The following is a 12,184-nucleotide window of genomic DNA, read 5'->3' on the forward strand; positions in this document are numbered from 1 at the left end:
GGGGGAGATGCTTCTAGATTGTCCATAAAGAAATAGGCTTTTCGGTACCTCCTAGTCAAATGGCTTTAATTGTGCTGTCATAAAGTTAATGGCATCTGTTGAAGACATCACTATAAAATTTGCAACCTTAAGGTAATTGAAAAACATCCGTCGAGACGTACCCAGTCCAGAGTCCTCAAGATAACACTACACTTACCCTCTTTCGTGGGGGAGTCTGTTCTTTTTGTGCACCAGGGGTAAATTGTTTACCACGAGGGACTAACTCGAATGTGTGATCTTGTGTTCCTCGTGCCTGACTACAGCTGTCACTTCCATCGTGACATCAGTAATGTGGGAGCTGGCTGGCCGTTAGGGATTAAACGTATCTTCCTAATCTGTTTTCCATGTTTCAGGAATGTACACGATTTCGGTTGGCCGCCTTTCCTCACCTCTTTATTTAAACCAGCTACGGTTCTCTCTGGGGCCTCAGATAATTCCGCCGAGCTAATTAAACATGCAGAGGGAAGCCGGGTGGTCTGCAGTGTCCTGAGCTGCCCCCCACCAGCTGCCTGCCAAGCTCTCTCAATGATCAGCAGCAGGTTGCATGTTCTGATGGAGAAAGTAACGAGCCCCCTAGGAGCTGCGCTCCTTCCAGGCCTTCCAGTCGGCGGGCTGCACTCACCCGCCTCGGCAGGATTCGAGGGAAACACCCTCTGCCAGCCTTTGTGTGCTGGTGGCTTTAAAGCCTGCCTGGCCACTCACAGTCCAGATGCCTAGAAGCAGGGGGACCGTTCAAGAAAAATATCTATGGGGGCTAATCCGGCTGGGCCCCTTGGGCCATCGATCTGGGTCATTTGAGAAATGGGTCCAAACTTCTGGGTTCCCAGTATTTTATGACTAATACTGACACATTTCTGCCTCTAAAATACGTACTCTGGAATACAAGGATTTATTTTTGAGGGCTCAGACATGGACTCAGTTTTCGTGAAACAAAAATGCTAAGCAGAAAGCGCCGCCGCCGCCACCACCACCACCACCAGGTGGAGCATATACTTCCACATCTGTCCAGTTGTTGAAAGGGTTAACATCCAGAAGACTAAGAAGCAGAACATTTGTATATACGATATTCTATAGGACTGAAATATTAGGGTTATTAATCTCTGGAAGACTGCTGCTTGGTGATAGATGGGTGTGCTTATTCATGTATCTTGCACACACAACCCGTTGTGCTGGGACTCACACCCCTTCCCCTGCCCATTCCCCCCAGCCCTACCCCTGCCCCTGCTCCCTGCAAAACTGAAACATTTTTAAAGAGATGGACATTGGATGAGGATGTACAGAAATGCATCACTAGCAAGGAGATGATTCTGGATGTGATAATGATATAAAAGCCAAATCATGTTATGATTCTTTTTTTCCCTTCTTTCTCTTTACAGGAAATAGCCCTCAAGATAGCCCAAGAAATTTCTCCCCCAGTGCCTCAGCCCATTTCTCATTTGCACGGAGGTAAGAACTTCCTGTGAATGGAATTAGTAGAATGTTACATAGAGAATCACATCTCCTGAGCCCCCTCTTCCTCATTTCCCCCCATTCCCCCGCCTTCTGCCTGTGAGATCCTGCCCATCCTCAGAGATGACCTTCTCTGGGGCTTCCTGCCCAGAGATAGCTCTAGACCACCACACAACACCACTTTAACAGTTTGATAATGATTTCTCACTCGTGTTAAAGTTACGTGCACCTCTCTTGGGTCTTCCCTGGATGATGTGCTCCCAGTGAGGGTGAGAAATGACTGTTGGCTTTTTTTTTCATAGTGCGGTACCTTATACACACTTGATATTCAACAGATTTTTACTGAACTCTCTGAGCTCACATTACAAGGACTTGACTCATCTCTGTGTTGTGATGCTACTGTTTTTGTTGTTTTTGAAAGAGGTTGGTTGATTTTTTTTTTAACAGCCTTTCTTGAAATCACAGGGTATAAACTCTAAGATGCCTCTTTAATTGAGAGCATAAAGCCACCAATTTAGGGACCCCCTTGAGATAAAGCCATGCATGGACTAAATGATAATTTATGATTTCTCTTCATATCTTAGTTAGAATTTGGTACCAAGTGTCAAAGATACATGTGTTCTGTCTGGGTCATTGAGCCGCAAAGACGTCTTGTTTGGAGGATCGTAGACCTGTGATGTAACATCACACCTTGTCAGTTCTGGATCTTCTTCAGTAACTTCCCCAAGTGAGAGAAGTTTACACAGCCATGTTTTCTGTGTTCCGTATTTGGGATCAGTGTACTTCACTTTGTTAGATTCCATCCGTCACCTTCCAAGGCTCTATCACCCCTCCCACACATATACCCTGGCCTCTCCTGCCCAGGAAAAACATATAGAAAACAAAATGCCCTTCCAGCGAGATCTCTGAATATGCAAGATAAATTCAGTTTTTGGTCTGTGTGTCCAGCATATTTGCTTATTTTCCTCAGAGACGTAACTTGACATGGATTAACTTCGCACTTAATAAAGACATGTGTAGTTAAAAAAAAAAAAAAAAAAAAAAAGATTTGTTTTAACACATTTACCAGCCAGCAAAACCTACAGTGTCCCCAGTGCTGTTGTCAGCATGCAATGCATTTACATTACAAAATCCGAAGAAAAGGACCTGTTGGCAGTATTTTCAGAACTCTCTATAATTAGAATTCCGTTGTAAACGTTACACATCCCCCTCCGTAAGGTAAGTGCCTGTGTGTGAAAGGTACCAGTCTTCCACCGTGGGCAGGACACCAGAGCAGTAACACAGGCTCTCTAAGGAACTTGAAACCTCCACCCTGACTCTTGCCCCAGTTCCAACTTTTATTCTTTTAGCAACTTGTTCGAAGCACCATAAAGAAAATGTGAAAATTAACTGGTACCGCAAAGCCTGTGTTTGCCCAGTTAATATTAATTCGTGACAGTGCTACTCCTCTAAGTAGGAGGGAAAAAATCTTATAAAAACTAATAAACAAGAACCTACCATAGTCTTTAAAACACATCTCTTAAGAGAATGTGCTTAATTACTTTAAGTAATAAGAAAAATGCAAATCTCATTACAGTGTGCATTTGAACATGAGAGGAATCATAGTTTCTTAATCCTGCCAGATTTATAAAAATGAAGAGAATCTGATAATTAAGTGGGAGACTGGAGGATAGATGAATCTGGTTTCTCTGCTGTTTAAAAAAATAAGCAACACCCAGGCATGTTAATTTTTGACAAATAAACCATAGACCATGACAGAAGATTATCACAGGAGACCTCTAGTTCATTTTGCATGAATTTCCAGATGGAACTCCCTCCACACTCTTCAAAAAATATTAATTTAGATAGGGACATGAGCAATCATCTTTTAAAACTTGTATTCAGGTAAACAGAACTCTGTCTTTGCTATAAAAACTCAAATTGGTGTATTTTTATTTAACATCTGGTGTCTCTCTCTTCCACTTTGAAGTTGATTTTTATTCACCACTTGTGGGGTCCCCATTCCCTTCCATTCAGTATGCGTTTTCGAGCCTTTAAGAAGTGATACCATTTTGAGACTCTCACATGTTATTATTTTGTATATTTAGCCAATACAGAAGAGACTGCACTGTTTTTAAAATTATTCTTGAATGAAGGGATAAAGATCAGGCTTATTAATGTTTTTTCATTTTACTTAGACCATATGATAATACTCCCCCAGTAGACATCCCCTATAATTTTTCACTAAGTTAAAAGGGATGAAAATGAGCATTGTAGCATAGTAAATTTTGTCAGGAGCAAGGAAACATATTTTTACTTTGCTAATAACTATAGTACTGATTTACAGTCCATCTAATTACAGAATTAACCTTTTTTTCCTTGGCTTTCCGGGAAGTTGTTGGAGTTCACACATTACATACTGCTTTCACTTCCGTTTGGAAATATAGAGCCCTGAATACACGCCATAGGTGTTGCCCAGTGGCCTCATTGTTCCTTACCAGGGTAAATCTCCGAATGTATTTCCACAAGCAAATTACTAGAACAGACTTGCCTGCTAAGTTCAGGTCACTAGACACTTGTTGAGTACTTGGCATAGTTCAGCAGGTTCCAGTATCAACCAGAATGTGAAATGTTCCCTCCAGGGGACTATCACAACTAAACAAGTAAATAAATCTGCTGCTTCTTTATTATAGCTATAATAGGTAGGTTCGTATTGGAACTTTTCATTCTTTGTTGTGCACCGTGTTAATCGGTGTAAATTTTTGTGAATAGTGTTGAAATGATGTGGTTTTTTTTTTTTTTTTGCAAAACTTTTTGTATTCCACATTCCCATCAGATGTTTTTCTCTTCTTACCTTTTTACTCAGTTTAACACTAAGAGATTTCTACCACCAAAAAAAAAAAAAAAGAAAGAAAGAAAAAAATCACTCTTCAAAAAAGCCTTGCTGCTTTGGCTAGAATATAGTGTCTTCGATATAACATTTTATTGGTAGCTACTGCAAAGAGAAGACAACACAGTTGGCAGGATCCAAATTGCACTTGTGTGTGATAGCTTTCTTAAAAAAAAAGGGCATGCTCTCTCTTAAGTACTGTGTATATATAGCATATATAGTAACTTCTGATGTGCTGTCGTCATGGTAATGAAAATGCAATGGTCCTTTGTGCTCCATTTGAGTCAATAGACATGGAGAACTTGTGGAACTTCCTGAGACATAAATTATTTCTGGTCTATGACTGCACATTCTTGTTTAAACTTCTTCTAGTTGTGTGTTTTCCAGAGTAGGCAAATGTAATTTATGTTTCAAAACTAATAAGAACATGTCTTTTCTTGGAATTGTTCATTCATCTGAAATATATTCATTGATACCTGAGGGAAAGGAGAGTTAATGAATCACAAAACAAAATCACGATGGGGGAAATTGTGCCCATGCTATTTCCAGAGACTAGTTTCTGATAATTGCTATTAAATGGACTGAATAATCCTTTTAAAAATCGTATCCTTTTTTTTTTTAACTTCAAAAAATTGGAAGTGTTTAAAATATAAAGTACAACATGAAGTTTTAAGTCTTCAATAACCTATTGAAATAAATATGACCAACTTGTGTCCATTTAATTGATGTCTTCAGAAGCATGGTTTTACAAGTATTTTCTTCTTCAATCTTTAACATTTTTAGTTGTCTAAAAACATCTTTTAAGGACATATGACTTAATTGCTCCCATTCCTTGTATCTGGTATATTTACAAACATTTTATTTTGCTTCTTTTAAAAAAAAAAAAACATACTTGATTCAATTGTACTCCAATCATGGTCACAGAAATGACAGGTAAATTTTACTAAAATTTTAACATTGTAGTATTTCTGTGATTTGTCCACTTGAATTTTTCCATTTTGTCTTTGTAGACCATTTGCGTTTTTTGGAGGCAACATCCATGGTAGCCTGTGATTATATTTTCCCTTGACTGTAACTTAGTCTCAAGTATCAGTTGTTTTTTTGTTGTTGTTGTTTTTTGTTTTGTTTTGTTTTACATAAACATCTAATTGTGACATTTCTCAGATTGAAGTCTAGTGCTGTTGAATCCTCTGACTTCGACTTCCTGTGAATGTGTCTGTGGTAAATTTGGCCCCATCTTATTTCCCACTTGGTAAATTCATACAATCATACGTTACAAAAAGTCTACATACAATGCTCCATCTACAGAAGGCAGTGTGGGCCTTTATAATGTGATTTTCCTGTTTTTCTCTTGGCAAATGTGCATCCGTTTGTTTTCGTGGTGGTGTATGATTTGGAAGTCACAGTCTTACTTAAAATAGAATAAATAATGACTCTGGGATGCCAGAGGTTTCAGAAAGTTGTTTTCTGGTGTTCCCTGGCAACAGTATTGTCTCTACTGCTTCATTAAATCATCCGAGATCCTTGTAAGCCTCTAATTCATAACCAGAATCCCCTCCCGGAGGCTCTCCTTTGACCATTTGGAGAGACAACCACTTTCTTCAAGGACTCCTGACAGTTTGGCCTCTTTGACTGAGGTACACAGTTGTACTCTTTGCATTAGCTTCTGCCCCTAGTGGAGAATGTTCATTCTGCCCTTGCTGTCATGGGCCAGAGCTGGGCTGCATCCTCACAACCTCTGCAAGGGGCTTTTGTTGCAACACTTGAGGCAGCCAGATCATGTAGGAAGATAGTAACTCTTCAGAGAGTCTGAATATAAGGTCAGTCACTTTTTTGACGTGAAAGGTTTTTTTGCTTCTTGAGGCTTAAACCAGTCCTGAGCCCCCTCAATCCCTTCCCTGGGATGTGATGAGTAGGACTGTTCCCTTGAAAATAAGTAGAGTCCTTAGGGGGTAATCCAAGTCCCCATAGGGGCTTGTACCTTGCTGGATCTCAGGCTTTGCCAAAGACCCATGGCCTCTGTTACCAGCTTCCAGATATGAGTATTTTTCCTCCTCCCTTTCTGTTTTTATTCATTTGAATCTGCTGAGTGTGACCATTGTAATTATCCCTGGTATTCATTTTGTCAAAGTGCGTTAGTGAGAGATCAATAGTATGGATCAACCCATTCACTTTCTACTTGTTTGGGTGTATTGATTCAGTTTAAATAAAAGTCAACCTGCTGTATAATGTTTGTTTACTCTGGCCTTTGCTGAGCATTCCCACATCTTCACTGACCGTATCTGTATCATTCGTTTGACTAAAAATACTCGGTTTCCCTGGGGTTCCCGTGTAACAATACCCCAGCACTGGCCAACGCTCATCTCCCCCTCTCCACAGGACTGATGGACGCCGCTGGTCCTTGGCTTCTCTCCCCTCCTCTGGCTATGGGACAAACACACCCAGCTCCACAGTCTCCGTAAGTGCCTAACTGTTGTCCTCTTGCTCACAACCACAGGTCTCTCTCGCACAGGAGGTGTTGGCTCTGGGTGTCTCTTGGTAGGACAGAGGAGGTCACTTCTGCATGTCTGCTGCTCTGAACAGGTGACCCATCACAAGAGGAGCTGACAAAGGGAAAAAGGACATACTCTTTTGGCTGCAGGCTTTTAAACTATGGTGCATAAATTGAGTTAAGTCCCAGGATCACAAGTTTGGAGGAGATTGGGAGCTTTCGTTTTAATGCCATTTGGTGTAGTTGGGGTGGGGGAGAGGGAAATGCAATCTGGTTTTATTGCTTTGGTTCCACACCAGTGATATCAGTACTGAAAACACCATTAAACTTTGATGGCCTAGGTCTTTTCTTTTTTCCTTGCGTGGCTTAGATGCAGGGTTTTTTTGTTTGTTTGTTTTTGTTGTTTTGTTTCTTTGTTTTTCTCCTTCGAAGAAAAAAAAATGGCAAGCCTTAAATTTGTACCTTCTAGGTAAGAAATTTTTTGAAGGAGAGATTAAAAGAATTTAGTAGTAAGTTAAGACAAAGAGACAAGATGAAACCATGAAAATAGAATAGAAAAAAGGATACTCTTGCCCCAAACCGTAACATTTCAACAAGAGCCCTAGCAATTAATGGAAACGATTCAGTAAGTTAGATAGATGCTTTCTCAGTTTAAATTAGTGGTATTGTGGGATATCTGTCTCTGCAGAGCTTCAGAAGCTGGTGGTCATTAAGAAAGACCAGGCATGTTGTAGGTGTTCAATACATACCTAATGAAATGGTCCAAATGCCCTTGAACAAGCCAGGAATGTGGACCTCATGATTTCAGATTTCTTTCTGGTACATTTCCATCTTCATTTTGTCAAAATCTGTGTTTTATTGTATAGGGTTGTGCATCCATTGTTTTGTTGTGGTGTTGGTGCTGGTTTTTCACAGACCCCAGCCCCGTGCTAAGCATCTAGATTCAGCCACTTAATAGTACTTGTATTGAAAAGACACAACAATTGAGGTGCTTGGGTGGCCCAGTAGGTTAAGCATGCAGCTCTTGATTTTGGCTCAGGCCACAATCTCAGGATCTCAGGATCATGGGATTGAGCCCTGGGTCAGGCTCCTCCCTCAGCAGGGAGTCTGCTAGAGATTTTCTCTTTCCCTGCCTACTCACTCTCTCTCTCTCTCTCTCTCAAATAAATTTTTTTAAAAAAGAAAGGACACTGTAATTAAATTTATAAACTAACTGGCATCATCACTGCCTTATATTATGTGTTTCCAGGATCCCAGATCCAGCACAATGTGAGCACCTTTATATTTATATTTTTCTGGAGCACCTTTAATATACTGCCTTATTAAAATGTGCTGGATTATTTTTACCATCTCCTTTGTATTTTATTGAGGAGAGTTCATTTATTTCCCTATCCTCTATTCCATTTTGTTGTGGTATGTGACTTTATTGTCCATTTTGATACTTTTGGTGAAGTGTCCTGACAGTCCTGAGTAGTTTCAGTGACACAGAAACCTCCCATCAAGAGAGGATGCTTCAAACTCATGAATGGCTTCAGCAGATAAAACCATCACTAAATAACTGTGAAGTCACCCTGGGATTCTGTGTCCAGAACCATCACTGGTCACTGGTTGATTTTAGCTCTCTTGAAAACGTGGATAACTCCAGTGTGAAAATCAATGCTAAAACTGACCAAAAAGAAAAACAAGGGTACTTTCTGAAATTTAAGAATTCTTCAGATTTTCACTCCACTAAGTGAGTCCCTGATCTCTGCTAAAAACCCTTACCTCATATTTTTCTGTTGTCCAATATCATCATCCTTTGTGGACCCCATTTGGTACCTTCTGAGTCCCTGGGGCCACTTTGCTGGCCGACAGTTGTCCCCAGTGCCATAAACCCATCCTTTGTCACTTAGATATGGTATCCACCCTCTGCCTATTTGTACCTCGCTTGTTCCAACTGAGATGAGAGAGACTCTCTCCCCCAAGGAGCTCCTTGCCTCCTCCCTTACTCAGTAGTGTTAAGGTCATAACACTTACTAACCCTGGCGTTGTGCATTTTGCTATATTCCCCATCAGTAAATCCGAGGCACTTTACTTAAGGAGTTGAGTTCTGTGGCTACATTTCATGGTATAATCACAAAATTTTCCTCTCAAGAGTCAATACTTGCTAACATTTTGTTACATTTGCTACCTACTGTTTTTAAAATAAATCGTTATTTTGTTTAATAAATATTAAGGACACAAGTAAAGCCCTTCCCACCCAGGCCCTTTCTGGTCCTTCCCTCCATAGAGGGAACCAACCCTCCTGAGGTGGGCTTGGTGTCATTTCTATGCAAGTACAGGCCCTTGATTCCTTACGTGAAACTCTAGAGCCCAGTGGGTTTGGGAAACAATTTTCATATTTTAGGAAGGTAACACAATCCCTGTACAGGACACAACAGCCCAGCAGCAACTGGGTTAGCAATCAAACATACTAATATTTCTTCAGCAGTCTGAATCAACATTCACACTAAGTGGATTGAATACATATTTTAAAGAGCTTTCCATCAGCTCAGTTGATGCTGTGCCACCAAAAGGGATTACTGTAAACTTATGAATAAACTTCTGGGTGTTACGGTTTTGAAGTCTTGGATGTAGAACCATAGACATTGAGTTTCCTCTGAGACCTATGTACAGATTCTTAATTCTGTTTTTTTATGTGCTAATTTCTTTATCTTCCCTTTTATCACTACTGCTTCTCTCCTGCTTGCAGTTATTTTATTATTCTTTTCCTGATTGCTTGAGTTGACTTAGTTTGTGTTTTGTTTTCTTTCCATAGTGAAAAGTATTTAAGACCGTGCCTGTACCTTCTGAATAGAGATTTGGTTTATTTCATAAATCTTTCTAGTAGCGTTCTCATTTTTATGGCTTATAAAACAATCTCATTACATTATAAAAATTCCTCTTTGTCTCAGTATGTACTTAAAAGGTGTTTTATAATTTCAAGGTATGAGGGTAAGTTTAAGCTTTAGTCATTAATTTCTACTGTTCCTACATTGTGATGCTTCAGTGTTTATGAAGTGTATTGTGAACCTAATGACAGCTTTAAAAAAAAAAAGACTGCTAAAACTGAGATTTCAGATGAATGTTACACTTACAAAGATGCGTATTCTAATCACGATTCTATTGCTCAAAAATTTCTCAATCTCCTTTGTTAGAATTCTTATAGAGTTTACCTCTCAGTAAAAACAAAAAGGCTCTTTATATTACATTTCTCATTAAAAACAGTGTTATTTAGCTATTCACCTTTCCTACATTACCTTGCTCTAAGTATCAAGTTCAGTTTTCAAAAAACAAATCTATATGCAAGGTATTAAAAAACTGACCACCACTGAAGCTGCTTTAAAAAAAAAAGAAAAGAAAAAAAGTCCTAGCCGAAGGAAAAAAGAAAAAAAATGCAATTTTTAAAACAATGACATTAGTGAGAAAAGGATCTTCATCTCTTGCCCTTTTTACCCAAGGCCTATATCAAGGCTCAAAAGACAGCAGGCTTTGTAAAGGAAGATTTCATTACCTTATTTATGATCACACATCATAAAATTCATTTTATATTACTCACCTGAAAGTCACAGTGTTTCATCGTGAGCAGTGTTCCAAACAAGGGTACCATCCGCAGTTGAGAACTAATCTGTCGCTTCATGCACTCAGATTCTCCAGGTGTTAACTTTTCTCTTTGCTTCGGCTTTGAAAGTGTCTTGCCCATTTTCAGAGCCTGAGTTTTCTACAAGACAGGAAAGTATGTTTTGGGAAATGGTCTTATAGACAAAGGAGATGAAATATGGAGGGCATTTTGACCTCGCAGAGAAAGCAGCAAGGATATCTGTATTTTAAACGTTGATGATTGTAATTATAACCTGAAAAGGCAACAATATAAAATGGTGCTGTCCTCCAGGTTCACTGTTTTAATTGCTAATTCACTTGAAGTCTTTCATTCAAAGGTGGTCCCCTAACCTCACTGTGGTTTGTTGTAGTCCTCCTCTTCCTCCCAGGAGAAGCTGCATCAGTTACCGTACCAACCAACACCAGATGAATTGCACTTCCTCTCAAAACATTTTTGTACTACCGAAAGCATCGCCACGGAAAACAGATGCAGGAACACGCCCATGCGCCCCCGTTCCCGGAGTCTGAGGTATGTGGACCTGATTGAAAAATGTGACTTCATTGGATTATCTGTTTTTAACCATTTCAAGGGAAGCCTCTTGGTCCTCTAATTCGTCTGTGTGTAAATTGATTTGTGATCGACCCCCAGATATAGTGTGATTTTTTTTCCCCATCTCTACATGCTATTATTAATTACGACTGGAAGGCATCTGACTGTTTTCCTTTTAATTTCTCTCAGTTTGTTAATTGGGGTAGTAGCAGTAATCACAATGGACTAAAGGGACCTCCTGTGAAACCTTCTTGCCATTGGAAATTGCAAGACCTACCATTTGTGGTGTGGGAGCGCTTCATGTCCCTATGTGAAGAGGGGTAAAGCTTGGCTGAGAAGGAAGGACAGCAAAAATAAAAGGATTTTCATTCAGATTCCATTTTATAAAAGTTTGCCCCTATTTTTCATTCTTTTTCCCAATCATGAGTTTTACTTTTTCCAAGATTATGAGTAGATTGTTAGGGGTTTATGTCCCTTGAATTTAGACATTGAGTAGGACCAGATATAGATAGATAGATAGATAGATAGATAGATAGATAGATAGATAGATAGATAATAGATTGATTAGGGGTTTATGTCCCTTGAATTTTTTTTTTTTTTTGTCCCTTGAATTTAGACATTGAATAGGGCCAGATATATACATACATACAGGTAGATCAATCGATTGGTCGATCAGTCTTAGTTTTTTGTTTTTTGGGATGTAGACTCTAAAACAGAGATTTGTTCAGGATGTTTATTAGGGAGTGCTCGGGATTTATACCTAAGGAAGGCAAGCAAGCCAACCTGGGCAGAGAGAACTACAGCTGCCACACAGCCAACACCATCAGGAGCTCTAGGGATGGCAGGGCACATCAGAGTTGTCCCTCTGTGCCAGTTGGCCCTTACTTTTTCTCCGTACCTCCGTCACTGAGTGTGGTACCCTGGGGAGGAGGTGGCCTAGGTGAGGTGACTGCTGCTGAGGCTATCTCTGAAGGGACTAAGGGCTGATGGCTTCTGCTGTCCCAGCAGTGGCGGGTAGCAGGTCCTTCCCTGTGGGATGATCAAGGCAGTCCGTCTCCAGTGTGAAATCTTGATGTTGCAGAATTGGTGAACTTTCCTGTTTAAGATTTCGTTATAAAATTATTTGGTTGGGTGTTCAGCTGAATATCAAGGTTTACTGAGGAAGGTT

At 39.9% G+C, this 12,184-nt stretch overlaps 1 protein-coding gene across 1 annotated transcript in view; it reads left to right on the plus strand.

Moving 5' to 3' along the window:
• Window positions 1-12,184, plus strand: part of MAST4 (microtubule associated serine/threonine kinase family member 4) — a 537,692-nt gene that overhangs the window by 461,425 nt on the left and 64,083 nt on the right. Inside the window, exons 8-10 of the mRNA XM_077896497.1 lie at window positions 1,416-1,485; window positions 6,737-6,815; window positions 10,838-10,995. Coding sequence (XP_077752623.1) covers window positions 1,416-1,485; window positions 6,737-6,815; window positions 10,838-10,995 — 307 coding nt within the window. The remainder of the gene's footprint in view (window positions 1-1,415; window positions 1,486-6,736; window positions 6,816-10,837; window positions 10,996-12,184) is intronic.

This window comes from Canis aureus, chromosome 5 (genome assembly GCF_053574225.1).
Source record: "Canis aureus isolate CA01 chromosome 5, VMU_Caureus_v.1.0, whole genome shotgun sequence".
Classification (NCBI taxonomy): Eukaryota; Metazoa; Chordata; class Mammalia; order Carnivora; family Canidae; genus Canis; species Canis aureus.